The sequence below is a fragment of the Galeopterus variegatus genome, unplaced genomic scaffold (assembly GCF_000696425.1).
Source record: "Galeopterus variegatus unplaced genomic scaffold, G_variegatus-3.0.2 Scaffold3294, whole genome shotgun sequence".
Lineage (NCBI taxonomy): Eukaryota > Metazoa > Chordata > Mammalia > Dermoptera > Cynocephalidae > Galeopterus > Galeopterus variegatus.
In genome coordinates, this window is record NW_007729405.1 from 103,489 (window position 1) to 127,120 (window position 23,632).

The 23,632-nt window shown below is 38.2% G+C and overlaps 1 protein-coding gene across 1 annotated transcript in view; it reads right to left on the reverse strand.

The window, feature by feature from the left end:
* The window catches only part of LOC103600286 (protein sidekick-1-like), a gene marked incomplete at its 3' end in the record, with an annotated part of 115,624 nt that extends 93,183 nt beyond the window's left edge, over positions 1-22,441 (reverse strand). Inside the window, exon 1 of the mRNA XM_008584520.1 lies at positions 22,360-22,441. Coding sequence (XP_008582742.1) covers positions 22,360-22,441 — 82 coding nt within the window. The remainder of the gene's footprint in view (positions 1-22,359) is intronic.
* Positions 22,442-23,632: the final 1,191 nt, after the last annotated feature.

Genomic DNA, 23,632 nt, shown 5'->3' on the forward strand with positions numbered 1-23,632 from the left:
CTGATAAACATTTAACAACCAGTCCTGATTCACAATACTTGCCAATTTCCTTGGTTTAAGTACTCCCACCAAAGCAGATTTCAAGCTACAAATATGACATCACTGAACTTGGAGTTGGGAAGAGATACCCAACTCAGCTCTCACTAGCTGGTGTGAGCAGGCTCCAGCACATACTGATTGAAACCCCACATTCAACCCCCAAATCCATGGCTGCCCAAGGGTTATAACGTTGGCCAGGACTCAGGACTGGAAGGAATTTGCTAACAGACTCAGCTCAAGAATTTTAACTAAAAAGGAGAGACTGCTGTTAGCTGAGAGGTCCTGTTATAAAATTGGTCGCAAAAAACATAGGCAAAAACAGGCTTGTGAAGAAGAGACAGTAGCGAGGCACAGAAGAGCAAAGATGACAGGTCACATGGTGAAACGGGATGAAACTCGGTACGTATTGGTACGCCTCTTTGTTCTAACGTATCTGAGTGAGATATTTTACAGAGCACATGCATCGCTGCCTCCATGGCTGTCTTGGATGACCTCCCAGTGAACGATGCACTGCAGGTGGAATAAAAAGACCCTGACAAACAGAATCTAAAGAAAGGAACTGGGAACTGAGGATCACAATCAGAGGTGAAGGGTGCCCTAAATGGTGGCAGGATGGACCCAAAAGGGAGGGCATCTGGAATTTCTCCAAGCCTGACCAATTGGATTTGCCAGCCCCACATTTTAAGACATTTTATGACCCTGCTCCTAGACTCCCAACTGTATAAAATTTTGCCTTGCTTTCCAGTCTGGGATACAGATTTGAGCCTGCCTCCTGTCTCCTTGCTAGCTGGCCACGCAATAAAGTTCTTCCTTCTTACAAATGCTGGTGTCACAGAGTTTGGATTTCTGTGCACATCGGGCAGTGAGCCATTGTTCCTGAGTAACAGGAAAAGGTTCTTGGATCCAGGGAGTTTGTATTTCCAGTTTCTCAAGAGGCCTGGGGTATCGCGTTCATGGGCTACAGCAGATTTCCTCATTTCCCTTTGTCCATATAAGCCCCCTTCTCCCCATTTTCATACTGGAGCTGCCAAGTTTATAGGGGTGTCTCTTTCTTGTACTTGAAAAGATAAACTAGAACACCCTTTAGTAAAACATTCGACTTCTGGGAATTTATGTAATGAAAAAATTTTGATGTTCTCATAGATGTAGTTTCAAGTATATCCAACATTCTATCTGTGATAGTGAAAACTGGGTGAAAAATCTAAATGTCCAATGACTGAGAACTAGGCTAATAAATTAGGATAAATTTGCTTAAAAAAGAAACTAGGCAGCTATTTCAAATGATACCATAAATATTTATTATATAAAATATTGAGTGAAAAAATGTACAAATTAGCGTGTGCAATATGATCTCACTTTGCTAAAAAATTTTTTATTGTATGAAAAATGAAAATGTTGATAGTCATGTGTCTGAGTTATAGAATTATGAGTTATGTATACCTTCTTTCTATTTATCTGGATTTTCTAAATTTTCTACCATTAACATTTATTACCCTGATGCTTGACCTGCAACATTAGGAAGATCCTATGGCATCAGCAAAGGCAAAATATAATTTAAAGAGCAAGAGTTTAATACTGGTACACCCGCATGGGCCGCAAAACCAGCAATTCACACTAGGCCTTGCCTTTGCAGAGGAACGAACTGTCCATTGGTCACTGACACACATTCATTATGGCTCTTACAGTCTGCAAGGAAATCTTAAGTTGTTCAATTTGTAACATAAGGCAGAGAGAAGGTAAAAGGAAGTAGAGGGAGATGAAGCAGCAAAGACAGATTATGTGAGATGGAATATAGTTAATAATAGTAATTATATTAGTGATAGCATGAATTATTCATATTTAGTTAATAGTCATTATATTAGCAATGATAGTAATAGTTATGAGTTAATGGGCTAATGATGATTGCATTGAATGTTGTAATAATAATAATAGATGGAAGAATAATCTGTGCTAACAGATCAATCTGAAAAGAAGTAAAATATAGAACTGTAAGTGGTATGGATATGTTCACAAGAAGAAAAATGTGAGAAACCACGTATGTGGGAAATTATTAGAGGATACATTGGGCTAGCTAAAAAAGGACTTTCAGTAGAACTGCTTATCTAAGTCATTTCCCACACAGGGACTTCAGTGGCATATAGATGCTTCCTGAGTGTTCCAAGATACCACAGTATTTAGCTGGAAGACATAAGGCCCATACTACTCCTGTGTCTCAGATCTTCAGTAGAGTTTGGAGAGGAAAGGAAGCACCTGGGGCAGCTGATCTGAGACCCAATCAAGGGAAAGCTTGCTGCATTAGTTCTGCCCAGAAGGGGATGCCTAAAAACTATGAATTTATGTAATTAAGAAATTGACTTTCTTGGGCCCTGAAATGGAAAACTAGAATTACAACAGAAGCTGTTTCTGCTTTACTGAGAGTTTGATCAAAATATGTGGGCTCTGAGTCTTCTCATCTTCCTATGGTGACCACAAAACCTGAGTGCAGGAGGAGGTGTGTGTGTACACGCACTCACCCCTCTTAATACACATGTGCATGTGCATATGAGCAGAAAAATAACTTTGAGATAAGTCTGTCAGAAATCAAAATTTTGTCTAGGATGTCCTAGTTTTTCATCCTCGAAAGCTCTGAAAATAAAAGGCATGACTTATGTTACCTCCATCCACCCCTCAGGGTCCATTTCAACACTTAACTCCCCTATAAGGACTGTCCTGATGCCCCTGAGCACAGGAAGGCATCTCCTCTGAGCTCCCAGTGTGCTCCCAGCCCTTGCCTTGGGAAATCTGTTACATGCTTTCTTATGCCCTGGCTGTAAGGATACTTGCCAGCAACCATAGGAGAGAAACCCTCACAGCTGGTCTCTTGATGTCAGAGTCATCCTTATGTCACACGTAACTCCCAACACAAAACAAGAGGTTTAATAAATATTAGCTGAATTCTCACTTGGAAATAGTGATGCTTGCCTACAAGATAATGGATAGAAATCAGAGATTTATGCAATGAAGTGATTGATTTTCATTTATTGCCAAGTCAGATTCAAAATGATAAGCCTGAGAAGAATTTTAAAAATGAGTGGTCCATGAAACAGAATCTTTGTATTTTCCATACTCCTTCAAATGGATAGAAATCAGAGATTTATGCAATGAAGTGATTGATTTTCATTTATTGCCAAGTCAGATTCAAAATGATAAGCCGGAGAAGAATTTTAAAAATGAGTGGTCCATGAAACAGAATCTTTGTATTTTCCATACTCCTTCAGGATTCATTTGATAGAAAAAAATTATGTTATAGTTTGTTAAGGGATAATGATAGTATTTTTAGATAGAGAAGATCTGCCTTAGGTTTGTGAGCCTTTGGGCTTAGAATAGTCACCAAAGTGGTGAGATGCTGTTAAGCACTTGGGCATGATGAGCAACTTTATACAGCAAGTGTGCATTTGTGACTAAATCAGGAATTGCTGTAGAATCTTAATTTCTCTGTCACTTATAAATTTCTCCCTTCCATCAAATAGAAGGTAATATGAAGGGTAATATGCATTATATAGAATTAGGAATGAATATTGCTAAATTTCCCTAATATATATAATCATTCAGTAATAAAACTGTTATTCAATATTTTTCCTACAAATTCAGTACACACACACACACACACACACACACAGGCAAAGTGTGCAATATGGGCAAATACGAATAATTCCTAGCCAGTCTCTAAGTAATTATTTGAGGCTATGTTAAACCTTACCTAGCAGTTGCTTAAAACTACTGATTTGCCTATAACACACATGAACAGCCAACTTTTTATTGTCGTTTAAGACAAGGGCAGCAAGAGGACAAATAATCCCTATTTCTACCAGAGCACTAAGAAGTAACAGGATAGACTTCTCAGAGTTTAATCTCTCCTCCCATTTAACGAAGGTGATAAAAACAAAAGAGCAAACAGTAGGTTGCAAAATAAAAAAAATAAAAATAAAACATCTACAAAATAAATAGTTATCCAAAATGTGACCTGGCCAGGCCAGGTTTCTGATGGAGTGTTCTGGGTGGAGGGAGGACACAGTATGAGAACCACTGAGTTGGAATGTGACTCAGTACTAAGTTCTTGAGAGTACTTTACCAATTTCCACAGTAACTTGGAATTGGCTACAGATGGTAGAATACATGCTCTCCAGGGCACCCCATCAAAGACTCCCCTGGCTTTATCTGGGTCCTTTCCCCATCACCACAACCACCTGCAGTAACTTGGAATTGGCTACAGATGGTAGAATACATGCTCTCCAGAGCACCCCATCAAAGACTCCCCTGGCTTTATCTGGGTCCTTTCCCCATCACCACAACCACCTGGCTTTGCTAAAGATCTAGAGAAAATGGGGGAGAAACTGAGCTCATCCGACCCCTGCCAGTACCTGACCATTCATACATAGGCTCTATTGTATGGAAAATACCCTTGACTCCTCTTGCTCCTAGGGGCTAACTCAAAGCTCTCAGGCACCGGGGCCATAAAGGTCAATAATCAGCAATTGCAAGATTTCTAAGAGAAATGTGCCTTACAAATTTCACTGAAGGATAACATATGACTTAAGTTTGACAGGTGCATCCACATTATCAACACCCACATAAAGAGTTTGATCCCACCAGTCACTTATTAGATACAGAAAACGTGATATTCACTTTTAGAGACTCTTGAAACAATTTCTTTTTAAAAGTTCAAATGATTGCAAAGGTCTGATTTAAATTAACCAATCAAATTGTATGGACTTTTTTCAACATTCCATTTAGCTTTTAATTACCCAATGGGCTGTAATGGCTCCTTTGAAGCTGCTTTGGAGCTGTTTCACAGCCCTGTGTCACTGTGACTGTCACAGATACCCAACACTCTGTCCTCAAGCAAAACATCATTTTGAAATAAGAGTTGGGAAAGATTACTGTGCATGTGCAAGAGCAAGCCTTTGAACTTCCCTGCCTTAGTCATTTAAATGTTCTTTTTAAAAATAGCTACAGCAATTAGACTATGTGCGGCAACTGCAAACATACCATTTCTGAGTTCCAGGAGCATGAAAACCCTCTAAGCTGTTAATCTTCTGTTTTCTCATTTCTGCCACATCCTCTCTGTGATTTCAAATGCAGTTTCTCTATTTGTGTACCTATGTACACGCATTTCTTCATTTTCCCTGACATAACAATCTTTGCCCCTGGCCCCCATCTCAGAAAGCAGAACATAAACATTTAAAAGATTTGACATGAAGCCAATAAGACAAAATAACATAAGATGAGCAGGAATGAAAAAAGGCAAACACAATAATAACATAGACAAGCATACTGCAGCAGCAACTTGCACCTAATTATGATAAAGACATAAATGAACTGTATAATGCAAATGCTTTAAACCAAATATGAGAAAAAGCTGCAAATTGGCTTTCACTAAATGCAAAATGCTAAGCTATCTCCAGTATTGGGCCTTTATAATTGCTCCTTACCTTTTTTAACATCTGGAGTAGACTCTTCTATCTTTATAATAAAAGTAAGAAGCTTCTAGAAAAGGAGGCATTGTCAAGGAAGGGAGTGTGTAGTATAATAGGATAAAACACTGGGCTCTGGTCCCGGCATTGCCACTAACCAGATGTGTGATCTGGAGCAAATCAGTCAGCTCTCCAGTCATTCATATTCACGCTGACTTAGAGATTAGTAAAACAAAAGATAAGGAGAAAACTTGTAGGAAGATTAAGGAGAAATTGTTAGGGGTCAGGCTCTGTATTACCCCAAAATAAGCTTTCTTATTTCTGCTGTACGTGGACACAACAAGAACAGATGGATATAAATAAATCATTGGTGGATTCGCTCTGGAAGGTTTAGGGAAGTTGAGAGTTTAAGGAGGGAAAGGACCTTACCACAGCAGTGATACATTCCAGAGGAAATAATAGATTGGGTGGTGATGGGGTGGAGCTAAGGTAGAAGATAAAGGTCAGAGAAGGAGAGAGAAAAGACCCAAAGCATCCAGAGGCAGCTAGAAGACAGTTTAGAGAACCCAGCTCCATGTGAACCAGGAGCTGGAGCAGTTTCCACGTGGATGTCCTGAAGGTTTCATGGTGGGGACCTCAGTGCCCCTGGCTTGGCAAATGCTTCCTTCAGAAAACCTCTTCCTCATTTTTACTGTTTTCCCTGTCATTAAACCCCTCCTAATCACAGATTCTTGTTTTGAAAGGGGAGAGGAAGAGAAGAATAAGAAGAGAACATTCCATTTCTTGCTCACCCTCTACGCTAAAACTATCACTCGCATCTAGTAAGAACAGATGGTGTAGCGGAAAGGTCACTACACTTTTTGATTACAGACTGAAAATATTTTTCAAACAAGTAGATGAAGAAATGAAGAAGTCAGGTCTTCTTCTTACCCACCCAGCTGCCAAGTCCCTTAGGTCCCCTTCGTCTTCCTAAAACCGATGGTCAGATGGCTAAAATCATACGGCTTAATGCTTATTTAAATTAGACATAGGAAAATTCCATGGAAGTTAACTTTCCACTTGTCACATAGCTTAGCTAAAGCTGTTGATTTGTGGAGAACAATGGAATCGGGAGCCAAAGGATGTTCTTCCTCTTTCTGCCCCTAGTGATAACACCTCTGACATGCAAGTCACAAGCTGTTCATCTGAAGATATTTTGTAGACCCTAGGAGCAGATCCTACCAACATGAACCTGCTGAAACTAGTTGAAGCCACAGATCCCTTCACTGGGACCATGCAGGTGTCTGATGGATAACCTTTTGACATCAGAGGGCCAAAAACTACCCCCTGGGATCTTGCTAACCCCTCCATTTTTTGAACACATGACCTAGGAAGGAGCCTGATCAGTCGGCTGCGCATGCCTGAGGGACTTTCCAAACTTCCCTTTCTTTGTTTGCCATTTCCACCAATCACTCTTCCCCCCACCCCCCAACCACACCTCTTCCCACACACTTCCCACTCACTCTTAATCGGAGGTGGATTTGAGGTGTTTCCTCCCACCTCCCTACTTAGCTGTCCTGGTCCCGTATATCTCACTCTTAATCGGAGGTGGATTTGAGGTGTTTCCTCCCACCTCCCTACTTAGCTGTCCTGTGACAGCCTCTTTCTCTGCATCAAAGACCTGTGTCTCAGTGTTTGATTTGCTGTGCATTGGGCAACGGACCCTGTTCAGTTACATTCCTTCCATAAAATGGCTTGAGCCCCTCCATGCCAGGCCTGTGTTAGTCTCCACTAGAGGAGAATGATGATGAGTAAAGGCATGAAAAGCATTCTGAAGGGTGAGCCCATGGGCAGAAGCGTCCAGAGGTCGGTCCGCCAGCCAAGCCTGCTTGGAGAGAGGATGTGGCTGGAAGGGTTGTCAATGGCTGGCATCGCCATTAAAGCTTGATTTGGGCAATCATGACCTCTTCCCTGTATGATTATCAAGGCCTCTCACTGACCTTTCTTCATGCTTCATTCCTCTATAGAATGCAGTGTTGCTTGAATCATCGTTGGATGACTGCTGGTGTAGTACTTGCTTATTTGTTCATGCAAAAACACTGAGGGCCTACCACACACCAGTTACTGTGAAAAAGAGGATCTGTGATCAAATAAATCTAGGAACTCTCCCTCTTCAGAATTTACAATATATGTATTAGCATATGAAAGCCAATTCTGGAGGAAATAAAGTCAGCTTCTCTTTCTATGGCCCACAAAACATAATTTAGAAACTGATCCTCTAGTCCATCCTGCACATTACTAGATTCATCTTCCTAAAACACAGCTGTCATCAAATGGCTCCTTGGCTTGAAACCTTCAATGAGGTCATAGAATAAACTCCAACTCCACTCAGTCTCCTCTGTTGTCTGGCTTGTTTTCCAGACTTACTTTGCAGACCCTTTCTTCTACGTGAATTGGGCTACTTGTCCCACTTGCTCCCATCTACAGACCCTTGCCCACATTGATCCCTTACCTGAAATGCTCTCTCGCACCTCCAAATCTCTGCTTTGATCCATCCTTCAAGGCACACCTCAATGTCACCACAGCAAGATGAGCTCTTTATTCAACTCTCTGAGTCACTTATTTGCACCTTGCATTAAATTACTAACATAATCTACTAATGAGGAGGATTTACTATTTCCCCTTAAGTTTTCCAAAGCAGAGCCTGCTCCTTATTCATCTCACTCATTTTCACATCCAGTGTGACTTCCTTCCCCCAACACCTAAAATAGAATGAGGGACAAAACAGGGGTCCAATAAAGAGATGGCTGGCCTGAGCTACTTGCCAGCTACAAGACCTTAGGTAGGTGATATGGTCTGAATGTTTGTGTCCCCCCAAAATTCATGTTAAAACCTAATCCCCAATGTGATAGTATTAAGAGGTGGGCTTTTGGGAGGTGATTAGGTCATGAGGGCAAAGCACTCATGAATGGGATTAATGCCCTTATAAACGAGGCCCAAGGGAACTTGTTTACACCTTCAACCATCTGAGGTATAGCAAGAAGGCACCATCTGTGAATCAGGAAATGAGCCCTCACCAGACACCAAATCTGCTGGCACCTTGATCTTGGACTTCCCAGCCTCTAGAACTGGGAGAAATAAGTTTCAGTTATTTATAAGCCATCCGGTCTATAGCATTTTGTTACAGCAGCCTGGTGCTAAGACAGTAGGTAACCTAATTTCTATTGCTGCCATTTTCCTTTATTAAGAGTATTTGAAATCCAGCTGTACCACAGGGAGAGGGAATAATCTCATAGCTATGGCGGCTATGTGAGAACACATCCATTCAGGTTGACTAATTTTTGTATATTTGTCATTTCAACTTTTGTCTTAGTTAAAAAACAGAGACCCTGTAGAAATCCCCCAGCTGGACCACTCTAGTCCACACAAAATTTGGAGCTGGCATAGAGTGGAGGCCACCACTCTGGAAAGGCCCCACATAATCAGGGTGTGAGAAGAGCAGAAAGCCAAGAGAGCCAATAATGTGGACCAAGTGGCGCATGAGAACTTGAGGAGAAAGGAGCCACAGGGCACCAGGTTAAGAAGCCCACTCTGCCCCACAGCATGTGTCACATTTATGGGATACAATAGGGTGTCAACTACCCAGACTAACTGGGTATTTAACAATCTGAATAATTCATTTTTCTGGATAATTGATCATGATGGGTGCAAGAGGAGGAATCGTCAGTTATTCAGGCAGAAGGGCCAATTAATTGGCCTTTCAAGTGAACTGAATTCCAAAATTAGCATGAAAGACCACAGTATTTACAGGGCAACTGGGAAATGAAGATGTTCACTCCCGCACCTTTCAATGCATGTGCATGGGTTGCACATCTTTGCAGAAAACAACACTGGGGTGTAAGGCAGACCTTCTTAGAGGCCTATGAAAGCTTTAGGCCAGGATGGCATTACTTAATGTAACAGAATGGTACAGTCAATTACTCAATATTTTTAGTGACCTCAGAAAGCTCAGGCACCTTCCAAAATGCTAAGGAAACAAATTCCCTGGACAAAAACAAATCTGGCTTCTTTAGGAAATATTAAGCTTTAGGCCAGGATGGCATTACTTAATGTAACAGAATGGTACAGTCAATTACTCAATATTTTTAGTGACCTCAGAAAGCTCAGGCACCTACCAAAATGCTAAGGAAACAAATTCCCTGGACAAAAACAAATCTGGCTTCTTTAGGAAATATTCTGTGACATGCAGCTATTTTCCCTACACATGCAAATTTGCAACACAGGGAGCCTTTATAGACATAATACTGTTTAAAAAATGTGCCTGACAAGAGACAATTTTGAACAGAGTATTGTGCGGTGGCAATGCAGCAGCACAGCAGAATAATCTGTTTTTGTTTGCCTTTCTTTGAAATGCTCAGATTCTCTCTCTGCTGTGGCTCTATGTGCTGGAGAGAGAACAGAGGCACAAAGCACTGCACATTCCACAGAAAAATAATGGGACTGTCTGCTGATGCAGCACGATGCAGGAGCCATTCATACGGTGTCATTTTTTTTTTTAAATTTGCAAAGAAACACAATGATTCCACATCAGCATCACCAAAAAGTTCACAGTCCTTTCAGATGGCTTTCAATCCAAGAGTGCTTTTATTATTTTTATACATTTTAGATAAACCTTGCCCTTAGCCTCTACTTTTTCTCATATAAAATACTTCCTTCCCTGGGGGTGTCAGTGCGTAATAATCCCTACAGCTCATTATGTATTTTTAAGGCTGCGTTTCAATCCTACTGTATTTAACTTTCATTCAAAAGGGCTGATTTATGTGTGAAGACATGTCTCACTTTAAGCAGGCAAGGTACACAAAATGATAAAGCAATCCATCATGAGAAATAAAAGATGGTTCTTTAATCATCAAGCTTCTTTGTAGAAACATTTTAAAATATTTTTACTTAGAAAATGTGTATTTGTTTATTCTTAGAAATAATAGAACCTCATATTGGATAGCACATGTATACCAAATCCATCCATACAAATTTGGTATGTAAGACACTGAACCAAGCACAGTGGAGACCACAAACAAAGTCCTTGTCCTCCAGACGTTTCCCAAGTTGATCATCCTTGGGAGAGCTAAGGCTGTGCGAAAGCATAAAAGGTCAACTAGTGCTGTTAGTTGACCATACCAGCTGGAGCAGAGGCCACAACAATATGATTAAAGAGGCTCCTCAGAAAGGACACAGGCCACTCTACCCCACCCATGCTCCACCAGCTGCTTCTCACACCAGCAGGCGGCAGTATCTGCCGAGTAGATGGGGCAGCTACCCGGTGGCTGAGGCAGGATTTAAGCTCAGAGTTATTGGTGACCATCTGGTCACTACCCGAGAGTCTGCTTGAGAAGAGAGCCTACTGGAGGACAGCAGAACCCAGAAATGGAAAGACATTGGTGTGACGAAGTAGAGCATGAAGGTCTGGCTGTGTCTGAGGACAGTCTGCCCCTGGACCCTTCCATTACTTGTGCTAAGGAATTTCCTATTTATTTTTAAAGCCAATTCTGGGAATAAATAACCTTCAGGGCAACCAAGAGGAAAATGGGCCAGAAGGCGCCACCAAAGGGGCTTCCATCCTAACCTCCTCCCCACTCCCTATCCACCTGAGTACAGAATGCCCATCCAGACGTGGCCTCACTTTCATCTCCTGATAGACCATCCTGTAACTCCAATATGACCTACACTGGTAGAAGGAACACCTACAGAAGTAGAAGAGTGCAACCCATGTCTTCCGAATGTGGCTCATTGTCTCTTTATTCTAAGGCACCCAGAAAATGAGGTTTTTTTCTTGCTGGATCTCTTAAAGAATGCTCCCTTTTCCTGACTCCTGCTCTAGATACCTGGAAGACACAGATAAAATAAATTTATCATGTATTCTCTTACAAATGAATATGATTTCCTCTTTGACAAAAAAATACATTAAAAGTGGTTCAGAGGAAAAAGAAAATTATCAGTATAAGTGTAGGTGTGATAAGAGTTTGAGATGATAAGTTGCTGGAATATTTAAAAGAAGGAAGAGATTAATGCTGATTGTATAGATGGGCTAAGTATCACAGTATTTACCTGTTAAGGGGCCCTTCCACATAAATCACTAAGCTGTTTCCAAATGACCCAGCCATTCTGGTCACAGTTGACAGGACCATGGATGGACATCTGGCCAATAGTGTATGAAGGGATCTGCCAACATTATCTTAACCCAAGGCTCATAGTGGGAAACTAGATGAAGCAGATCCTCCCCTCAATGAGGCAACATTCCCAAGAATCCTGCCTTTCATATTTTAACACATACTTGTGCAATAAATTTTCCATTACTTGCTGGAACCTAAATGAGTGTCTGTTTTATTGTAACCTGATATCCAAAGTGTATTAGGCACACAGCAGGCATCATCTGTGTTATGAATACAGTTCCATGAACATTCTGTGCATTCCTCTATTACAGCACTTACCATATTGCTCTATAATCTTTTTTCTCTGTGTGTATCCATTTAACTGACTAGGACCCACATCTTACTGTATTGCTATCACAGAATCTAGCACACTGTGGACACTCAATAAATGTTTGCTAAATAAAGGTTAAGCAGCTGTCAGAGAAGCAATGAGAAAGGCCAAGGAATAACGTACTAAAGCAAGAATGAGTATAGCATTGATTCACTATCACCCCCAAACTCCAAACAAACAAGAACGACTCCTCCTGAAACAATTTAAAAAAATAAAAATATTCATACAAGCACTCGCCCAATCAAATTATTTTAGTTCCATTGAAAAATCACATTGGATGGATATAGTGTACACTGCTGAGCAAGAAGTAACAAGAATTGTACAATTTCAGAGCTAAAAAGCATTGCTCTTAACTTTGAATATCATATATATTAACCAAAATAGATGCAAGATGATATAAGACCCTTACCTCCTCTGCTGTTTGAGTGCTATACCTTTCTGATTTATTTTATTTTGATAAGAATCTATTTAAAAAACATAGTATTACCATATGATGTAGCAATTACACTCCTGGGTATATATTCCAAAGAACTGAAAACAGGGACTCAAACAGATATTTGTACATGAATGTTCATTGCAGCATTATTCACAACAACCAACAGCTGGAAACAACTTAAATGTAGATCAACAGGTAAATGGATAAACAAATTGTGGTATATGGTATAATGAAATATTATTCAGTGATAAAAAGGAATGAAGTTCTGACACATGTTACAATGTGGATGAACCTTGAAAACATTATAAGTAAAATAAGCCAGATACAAAAGGACAAATATTATATGATTCCCCTTATATGAAATAACTACAATATGCAAATTTGCAGAGACAGAAGGTAGATCAGAGGTTACCAATGGCTGGGGAGGGAGACAGAAACAGGAGTTACTGTTTAATGGGTACAGAGTTTCTGTTCAGGGTGATGAAAACATTTCGGAAGTAGATATTGGTGATGTTTGCACAACATTGTGCATGTAATTAATGCCACTAAATCGCATGGTTAAAATGGCAAGTTTTATATTATATATATTATATAGTAAAAAAGTATCTAAAGATTTCTGATTTTAGCTACATGGCAGAATGGGCTGTCACGACCCCATTCCTGCTACAAGCACATAAAATTCTAGGTAAGATACAAGGAAGAAATTTAAAATGAAATAATAAGCTTGATAGAAAAAAAAAATAAACACAATTAGCAGGTGCCCGAAAATAAGATAAAAAATACACAGAAATACTACCAGTGTCTTGTAGTACTCCTTAATCTAAAAAAGTAATTTAAACCTGTTCCTGACCAATGAAACCAGTGGGACAATGGAGTAAACACATACAAAACCATTCCAGAGTAACATTTACACAATCCAGGCAGCATGGCAAGTCCATGAATATAACAATTAATTAATGAAGATGAGGTCACACACACACAAATAGCCACCATTAGGAAGAGTCAGTACATTAAAAAAAAACAAGCTTTTCAACCCTGAACTTGAGACAATGGAGTAATTTGAGAGAGACTATAAAATAAGTTAGTTTGAAATGTCAAGCATAAAAGAAGGAATTAAAATTCTAACAAAACAATAGAACACTATGAAGAAGAAAAGTTGGGTTTAAAAAGTAGCAAATAGAACTACAAATTAAAAAAGGTCGTCACTAGAATAAAAAACTCTAAGGTGAGAATAAACATTAGATATGACAAAGCTAAAGAGAAAATAATTGAATGGAAGAGAGATCAAGGAAATTTCCCAGAATGTAGCAAAGAGAGATAAAAAGATGGAGACTATGAATGTGAGGCTAAGAGAAAATAAGATAAAATAAGAAGGTACAAAATATGTTTAAACAAGAGTTCTAGAAAGAGACTAAAATTAGTGAAAGAAAAACAATATTCAGGAAAAATAAGGTTAAAAATTTTGGAATTGATAAAAGACATGAAACATAATGATTCTTCAGCAGGAAAAATAAACTACCTAGTTAAACTGCAGACAGTAAAGACAGGGAAAATAATCTTAAGAGCAACCATAGAGAAAGATTACCTACAAAAGAACGATTGAACTGACAGGAGATTTCTTATCAGAAAAACAAAGAGGCTAGAAGAAAATGGAAAAATTGTGTCAAAGGGTTGAAAGAAAGTAAACTATCAACCTAGAATCTTATACACATCCTGACTATTACTCAAGAATGAGGGTAAAATCACCTCTAATGACACAAAAACACATGCACAAATATCCATTGTGGCATTATAAAAATATTGAAAATAGTTTAAATGTTCATATAGGAGACTAGAAAAATAAACTACAGTATAATGAATATGTAGCAGATCTAAAAAAGAAAAAAGAATGATGAAGATCACTATGAACAAATGTGGACTGATTTCCAGAATATTAATTGGAAAAATCAAGGTGCTGATAAGTACATAAGAAAAAAATATGCTTATATGTTTATTGAGATATAATTCATATACCATAAAAGCCAACATTTTAAAGAGCGCAATTGAGTGGATTCTATTATATAATATTTATTTTATATTCATAAGTTTGTACACCACTAGCTAATTCCAGAACACTTTCACCACCCAAGAAGAAATCCTGTACCCTCTAGCAGTCACTTCCCAGTGCCCCTCTCCCCCAAGCCCCCAGCAACTACTAACCTACTTTATGTCTCTATAGATTTGTCTATTCAGTATATTTAATATAAATAGAATCATAAAATGTTTATGTCAGGTTTCTTTCACTTAGCAAAATGTTTTCAAGGTTCATCCATGTCGTACCACGTAGTAGTATTTCATTCTCTTTTATGTCTGATTAATATTCCAATGTATGGATATACCAGACTTTGTTTATTCATTCATCAATTGATGGATATTTGGATTATTTCCACCTTTTGACTATTATTAATAATGCTACTAAGAACATTTGCATACCAGTTTTTGTGTGAACATATGTTTTTAGTACTCTTGGGTAAACCTAGGAGTAGAATTGCTGGCTTATATGGTAACTCTATATTTAACTTTTTGTGGAATTGCCAAACTGTTTTCCATAGAAGTGGTACCATTTTATATTTCTACAAGCAATGTATGAGGGTTCCAATTTGTTCACTTCTTGCCAACACTTCTTATTTTCCATTTTTAAAAAATGATTACTGTCATCCTAGTGAGTGTGAAGAGGTATTTGATTGGGGTTTTGATTTTCATTTCCCTAATAACTAATTATGTTAAGCATTTTCTCATGTGTTTATTGGCTATTTGTTTATCTTCTTTGGAGAACTATTAAAATCCTTTGAGCATTTTTAATTAGGTTATTTGTCTTTTTATTGTTGAGTTGTAAGAGACATGTTTGTAAATGTATTCTGCCATTCTGTGCTATATGCTTATTTTAGCAAAAAGAAAAGAAAAGAAAAACCCACAGAAAGGATATACCAGAAACTTAGGAAAATGGCTATTCATGGGGCACTGTTGATAATAGGATACAAAGTATAGCTAAGGAAGGGGATAGGGCTTCTCTGAGTATATTTATTCACGTAGCTTTGACTTTTGAACTATGCTAATGCTTTACTCCCATATCCAAAAATATATTATTAAATTAATATAGAAAGAAAAATTTCCTATATACAAATAAATAAACCTAACTGTACATCAGATATATAACATAACTCAGAGAAGAGAAAAAAACAAATTAATGCAAGATTGTTTGGAAACCTAGTATCTGACTATAACCCTTACTGGGATATTTTCTAAGGACTAAATGAACAAAAAAGAAAGCTTGAATTTTTGTTAGTGAGTAGTAGTATTAGTGTAGTAATTTCAAACAATATAGTGTGAATTATAGGATTGAGAAAATACGTTTGGAAACCTAGTATCTGACTATAACCCTTACTGGGATATTTTCTAAGGACTAAATGAACAAAAAAGAAAGCTTGAATTTTTGTTAGTAGTAGTATTAGTGTAGTAATTTCAAACAATATAGTGTGAATTATAGGATTGAGAAAATAAGTAAATATATTAATATTAATATTACTGGGAACCAGGGTTCTCATTGTGGGAGAAGGGAGATACAAATATGAAATGAGAGGAGAGAAAGAACCCTGTAAATTGAAATTAGAGTAGCCAATGTAAACTCATGATTTAAAATAAATACATATAAATTTCTGTCCACTGAAAGAGCCTAGAAGCAATAATACCCCTGTAGTAATGAGCACACCTAGTTCCAATACCTTAGTTGCTAAATACCATACTCCACTCAAAGGAACCAGGGCTTCTCAGAGCAATGGCTGATTCCATGGGGCTGGAAAAATACAGGTGAGCCTGGAGCACTCTGTTGTGCCAGAAAGTGAGAAATACCCAAAAACAGATGAGGACATGTCAAAAAGTTATAGAGGATACTTCGAAGGGACACACAGAAGCTAAACATGGAACAATCTGAGGATCAAAATGAATAATTGAAGGTTTAAATTATAACATATTGAATTAATAAAAAGAACACAAGTCCCTTCTAAAAAATAAAAAAGGATGGAGGTGTGGAGAAGGAAAAGCAGTTCTTTACAGACGAATGCTAATTTAATAAAGATAGAACGGCAGAAGTTAAAAACAAATCAGTACAACAACATCATGGTAATATTTGATTAAGGCAAGAGTCATCAGTGAATGAGTAAAGGCTGCTAAGAAATAGAACAGTCACATAGTTTCAAAGTATCATCACACAGATTACTAACAAACTACAAAGGAAAAATGAACCTTTACATTTGGACAAATCTCCTGGCCCCCATTTAACCAAATAAGCACACTTAAAATCATCAAAAATGGGACAAATTGATAGCAAGCAGCCTCTGATGTAGTGCACTGAAAAGGGCACAGTATCACCAATATGGTTAACCTGAATCTAATAAAGATGAAACAATCAGACAAATTCAGGACTAAAGGACATGCTACAAAACAACCGGTCTGGATTTTTTTAAAATGTCAATGTCAGGAAAAACAAAAGACCAGGGAACTATTATTATTATTAAACGTTGGTGTCATTCACTGGTATCAAATTACTGCTTTTTACATGTCTGAAATATTTCACAGTTAGAATTTTTTAAAAATAATCCATTCGAATACTTTAAAATTTACACTGTCAGCCAAAATTTGAGCAAGGGAGCCAAAACCCAAGGGAAAAATTGCAATTTACTAGGACAATCTTGCCGCTGAGACATGCACAGGCTCGGGGGAGCAGGGGGAAGGAGCACCTCCATTTGCCTTGGGTGCTAGGGGTCAGGGAACACCCCCCAGAGGAATGTCAGCCTGCACTGACATTGAAGATGTGTGAGAGGTGAAAAGGGTGTTCAGGGCAGAGAGAAACAGGACTGCACACACAGAGGTGCAAGAGAACAGGTGTTGCGACACCTGACATGGCTGGTGTGACTGAAGAGTTGGTGTAGAGCGGGAAGGTGGCTGACAAGGCCTGAGAGGGAGGAAGTGCATGCATGTGGTGCTCAGGAGCTCAGGGCATGGCACTCCCTCTGGAGACCCTACTCTGTGCCAGGAGATGGGTTTTGGGCTGTTACATGCACCCTGTCACTCAGTCTTCCCAGCAATCCTATAAGGTGGCTACTGTTACTCCCATTTCATAGACAAGAAAACTGATGCTGAGAGAAAATAAGTAACTTTCTTTTAAGTCCTGTAGCATGAGGTAGATATAGGTAGATTTAGATATAGAGGTGGGGTCTTTATGAGGTAATTGGATTGTGAGGACTCTGCTCTTGTGAATGATTAATCCATTTGTGGATTAATAGGTTAGTGGGTTAATGGATTAATGGGTTGTCATGGGAATGGAACTGGTGGTTTTATAAGAAGAGGAAGGGGGCCCGTTTGAATACAAAGTCAAATAGGGCTTTTTGACTTCAGAGTTCTGCTCTCAATCAGACTTCAGCCTGTAGGTGATACACAGATATTAAAGAACTTTAAACAGAGGAGGAGCGTGAATAGATGTGGCATAGAAAAAGCCCTGTGAAAGTTTTAAAGAGCACTATTTCTATAGGAGAACTGAGAGTGATACATTAAAAGATTAAGACTACTGTGGAGGTTTCTCCAGACCAGACCAAGGAGGGTAAACATCTTTGCTTTCCAAAGACAATTCTCACACACTGTTTCACTTAAAGTCACCAGTAAAACTGGTAGGACTATAGGGAATGTGATATTTTACAAAATTTCTTGTAATTAAAATTGAAACCAAAAAGAAACCCAGAATTGTGCAGACATACTAATAAAATGAGGTGTATATAGGCTGTTATACCTTACTTAATTGGGAAACTGTTATCAGTTCATTTTCTGTTGCTTACGACAGAATACCTGAAACTGGGTAACTTATTTTAAAAAAGGGAATTTATTTCTTACAGTTTTGGAAGCTGGGAAATTCAAGGTCAAGGGGGTGTATCTGGTGAGGGTCTTCTTACTGCTGGGAACTCTCTGTAGAGTTCCGAGGTGGTGCAGGTTATCAAATGGCAAGAGGGCAGGAGCATGCTCACATGCTAGCTCAGGTCCCCCTTCCTCTTCTTATAAAACCACCAGTTCCATTCCCATGATAACCCATTAATCCACTAAACCATTAATCCATGAATGGATTAATCCATTCATGAGAGCAAAGCCCTCACAATCCAATCACTACCTAAAGACCCCACCTCTCAATACTGCCACATTGGTAGTTTTGGAGGGAACATTCAAACTATACCAGAAACCCTTAATTCAGAATCCATGATAATTTATCGAGGGATTAGGCTAAAAAAAAAAATCTACATTTGTTAGAAGATAAAATATTTTTCTAAACAAATCAACAATATAAACAACATACTAGAGAGCATTTGACCTAGTCAAGAATAAACTTCTTTGTACTTTTAAATGAAACAATCACCATCTACTTATTAAAACATTTTCCTAAAAACTCTAATTGCCAAGACTTAGTTTGACACTCAAGGGTGACAGAATGCCTTTAACATAATAAAACTAAAATTCTAAATTAGTCATTCAAACTTTTTACTAATTCAGATGACTTATTATTATTAGTCAGAATTACTGAGATGCTACTCTTTTGTTTCAGGAACAATTATTTTCTAAAGAACAATAGAATGTAAAAAGCAAGGAACAAATAATAAAATTGGAAAAATATTTGCAATACACAGTGTCTAAAACCAATCAAGAATGGTCAAAGTGCATGAAAAATAATTTTCATTGTTCTATTTTAGTTATCACATGTATTATAATTTTCTGTATATTACTTTGAAATTTAAAAAGCTAGTTAAAAGGAATTTTTAGGAAAAGACGTGAGTGACACAGTGACAAGACCTTGTACTAGAATGCAGAAGGCTTTTTCTATCTCTAAGCTTTTGCTCACATGTTTCTTTAACCTAGAAAATCTTTCACAATTGTACCAAACTCTCAGGGCTCACGTTAATTGTCAGCCATTCAATGAAGTGTTTCTGGATTCTCCCTAACCTAAAATAACCTCTCTCATTGAATAATTAACACTATATTTGTACTTCTGTTTTGGTATTTAGGACACTTCAGGTCACGTTATACTCATTGTTGTTCACGTGTTCTCTCCGCTCCTGGAATGGGAATTGCTTCGTGTTAATACTGCAGCACATCAACCATGCTGACTGTCCTTTCGCACACACAGTGGCTTCCTGTAGCAAGTGCACCATGCATACATACATGGAAGGCAGGAGGGGGAAGAAATGGACTAAGAGCAGAAAAGGAAAGGAAAAGCAAAGAATGAAGAAAAAAGAAGGGAGAAAAGGGAAAAAGTGAGAAAGAGGAAAATGTAAAGGAAAGAAAAGGAAAACGGCAATGAAAGGGAATTCGATCAGAGATGTTTAATTAACTATATCCATTTATCTCTTCTTCCCATTATAATATATATACACACACAGCTGTAAAAACAAATTGAACTATATGGGGCAATGGACATCAGCATTTAAAGAATTTTAGCAAATCTATGGAACATAAAAAGTACATGGAAGATAGCAGCATTATTCACAGTAGCCAAAAGGGAGAAGCAACCCAACTGTCCATTCACAAATAAATGCATAAACAAAATGTGGTATATGCATATAACGGGACATTATTTAACCTTAAGAAGAAATTCTGACACATGCTACAACATGGCTGAGCCTTGATTAACATCTAAGTAAGGTAAGGTAAGCCAGTCACCAAATAGCAAAAGCCGTATAATTCCAAGTATATGAGGTCTCTAGAGTAGTCAAACTTATTTAGAAAGTACAATGGTGGTTGCCAGGGGCTGGGACAGGAAGAATGAGGAATTAGTGTTTAGTAGGTACAGAGTTTCATTTTGGGAGGATGAAAAAATTCTGGAGATAGATGGTGGTGATGGTTGCAAAGCAATGTGAATGTACTTAATATTACTGAATGGTAGACTTAAAAGATTTAAGACAATAAGTTTTGTTATACGTATTTTACTAAAATTAAGTTTTTGAAAAAAAGTAGATGGAAAGGACTTTTACCTTCAGCCATGATGGAGTCACAAGAATAGGAATTATTCTCCCATGTTAAACAACTAGAAAACCAGACAAAATATATAAAACAATGATTTTCAGACACTGGAGCACAGGCAGCAAAGGACAATGATCCCTGAGTGAAAGAAAAGAAGTGGTGTCCAACTCACTGCCTCAAGAGTTTCCAGCCCAGGGTGAGGGAACCCAAATGGATCCCAGAGGGCTCTGTCAGTTGACCAGAGTTTGGGGAGACGGAGAAGGCTAGAGATTGTGGAGCATAACTGCAGAGAGGAGGCAGCTGCACAGAGTTTCAGAGATCTGTGGGGTTGCAGGGGATCCCCTCTAGTCTTTTGCTGAGTACTGATCTGTGCATGCGTGTAAGGAAACTACTAAAGCCAGGAAAAAACAGGAGTAGGCAGTAAAATCCTGAGAGCCCACACAAGGCCAGAAAGAGTCTGTGCTCCCACTGACCCTCATGCACAGGGCACTGGGTAGAATGTATCACTGGCAGACCGGCATTACAATAACTGTTAAAGGAATGTCTTCAGGCAGAAGAAAGTGATGTCAAATAGAAAGCTGGATGTATACAAGGGAATAAAGAACACCAGAAATAGTAAAGACGTAAGAAAATATAAAAGACCTCTGTTTCTCATTTTTAAAAAGTTATTTAAAAGAAAAGTTAGATAATCAGTAAAGATATAGAAGACTTGAAGGGCACTATCAACCAACTTGACCTAATTGATATTTATAGAACATTCCACCCAACAACAGTAAAATACAAATTCTTTTTAAGTGCACACAGAACATTTGCCAAGAAATTCTGGGCCATAAAACAAATGTCAATGAATTTAAAAGGACTGAAATCATGAAGATATATTCCCTAACCATAATAAAAATAAATCAGAAATCAATAACAGAAACATATCTGGAAAATCCCCAAATAGTTGGAACTTAACATACTTATAAATAACCATGGGTCAAAGGAGAAATTGTAAAGGAAATTTGAAAATATTTTACCATGAATAAAAATAAAAACCCAACATACCAAAAATTGGGGATGTACCTAAAGCAGTGCATTAGGGATATTTATAGCATCAAGCACTTACATGAGAAGAGAAGAAAGGTCTGAAATCAATGATCTAAGTTCAACTTTATGCACCTTAAAAAAAAAGAATGCTAAGGATAGTGGAGTGGAAAAAGACAGTGTGGGTCCTTCAGTGTGCTGGCATTTGTTCTCATGCTTACTGCTTCACAGTCACAGGACGGCTGCACCATCTCCAGCTTTACATCCATGCTCTGGAAGAAGAAGGGAGAATGGCCAAGTGGTGCTAGCCATATCTGTCCCTTTGTAACCTAAACAGAAAATATTCCTGGAAGCCCTACTTGACAGACTTCCACTAAATTCTTATTGGCCAGTACTTTGTTTTGTGTCCGTGTCTAGCTGGAAGTGCCTATGGGTCCTGGGTCAGCCAGACTACGGTGTATAGCTACACAGGTGAAAGCCCCAATAAATGAGAAATAGCCATACAAAAGTAAAGGATTAACATCATCATGCTCCAATAATTAAATACACAAATAACTTCTTGTAGTGATTATGAAACTGAATCAATGGGTACCATGCCTCTGAACTGCTATTTATCATGATCTCTTTCTTCAACTACAGTGATTTCCTCTACATCTGTTGGGTATTTTATGTTATTCTTCTTCCCCTATAATAAAATCTTTTACCATACTGAGGAAAGGCAACAAAATTCTTAGAGGAATGAATGCACAAAACATATACTGGAGAAGCTGATAATTGAGAGCTAGGAAATAAAAAGAGTATCATTCTGCTTTTGTTTCAATACACACCTCATGTATTGTGAAGCACATTTACCTTCTGTGGATTTGATGCCCTGATGTTGTAGCTGTCCAGGAAGATGCACGGGTGGAGATCCTGGAGCATCACTAGGCTGCATAGTAACGCAAGGGTTCTTTTTAGAGACTGGGTCTGTCTTAGGAGTTTTTTCCTGAATGTACTATAAAGGCTTTGTTAGAAATAAGCTCCACTCTTCATCATCCTGGGAGGGCCTGGCACCAACGCTCGGCAAAGGCTGTAAGGAGGTTTCAGTAAACATAGCTTCATGTAGACACTATAGAAACTAAGCTTCCAGGTTCAGGTTGTTGCAGCTCCCATGCCAAGAAGACTAAAGGGGAAGCTGTTAAATTTAGCAGGAGCCATGCACATTTAAAAACTATTCTTGATTTAAGTTACAGGGAGAAGTAAATTAAATTTTATGAAAGCTTTGACTTTTAATACTATTGGCAGTATATTAAAATGTTCCGAAGATTATTTATGATATGTATTTTTAAAAACTGGTCCAAGTACAATGATGGAAAGCATGAAAAGCTTCAATCATAAAGTACTTAAAACACTCTTTGCCATATTTAGAATGGATAGTCTCAGGTGACACTGCTTATGAAACTTCTCATGTCTTTTAGTCAACTTATTCTCATATCTTAAACATCTCTGCAGTGCCTGGCCATTGCAGAATCAGCAGGCATATGGCTGGCACTCAAGCTAAGAGAGGATCAGAAAGGAAAACGCAGGCCATACATCAAGATCTCTTTTCTTCAGCAGCACAACACAGTGGTACTTAGAGAGTATTTGCTCTTAATGCCCCTGCTCACGTAGCCCTTGCATACCTTGAGTAGACCATGCTTTTTTTTAAGGCAACTGGTTTTTTATATAAATACTATGGGAATTAGCAATCTTAATTCAGAATGCTAATATGATTGTCTTGATATTTAAAGGATGATAATATTTTTTAAAAAGTCTTACTTGACTTATCAGGATAAAATGCTGAGTGGATCAATCTGTATTTTAAATATAAGTGAAGAAATGTTACCATTTCATAGATTTCAGAAACATAATGTGTTTTCCCCTTATTCTCCACCCAAAAAAGGCCTGGTAATTGTTAATTTTTCTTTCCCTGTTTGAGTAACTTAACTCTTTCAGAGATCCACTTTGCAAATTAGCTATTCCAGATCATTAAAATAGAATGCTGGCAAATGAGAAATGTACCCTAAAGCAAAGAATAAATAAATGGTTTGTCATGCTAGAATTAGAAGTTACATTTGAGGTAAGCCTATACAATTCCTAATACTGT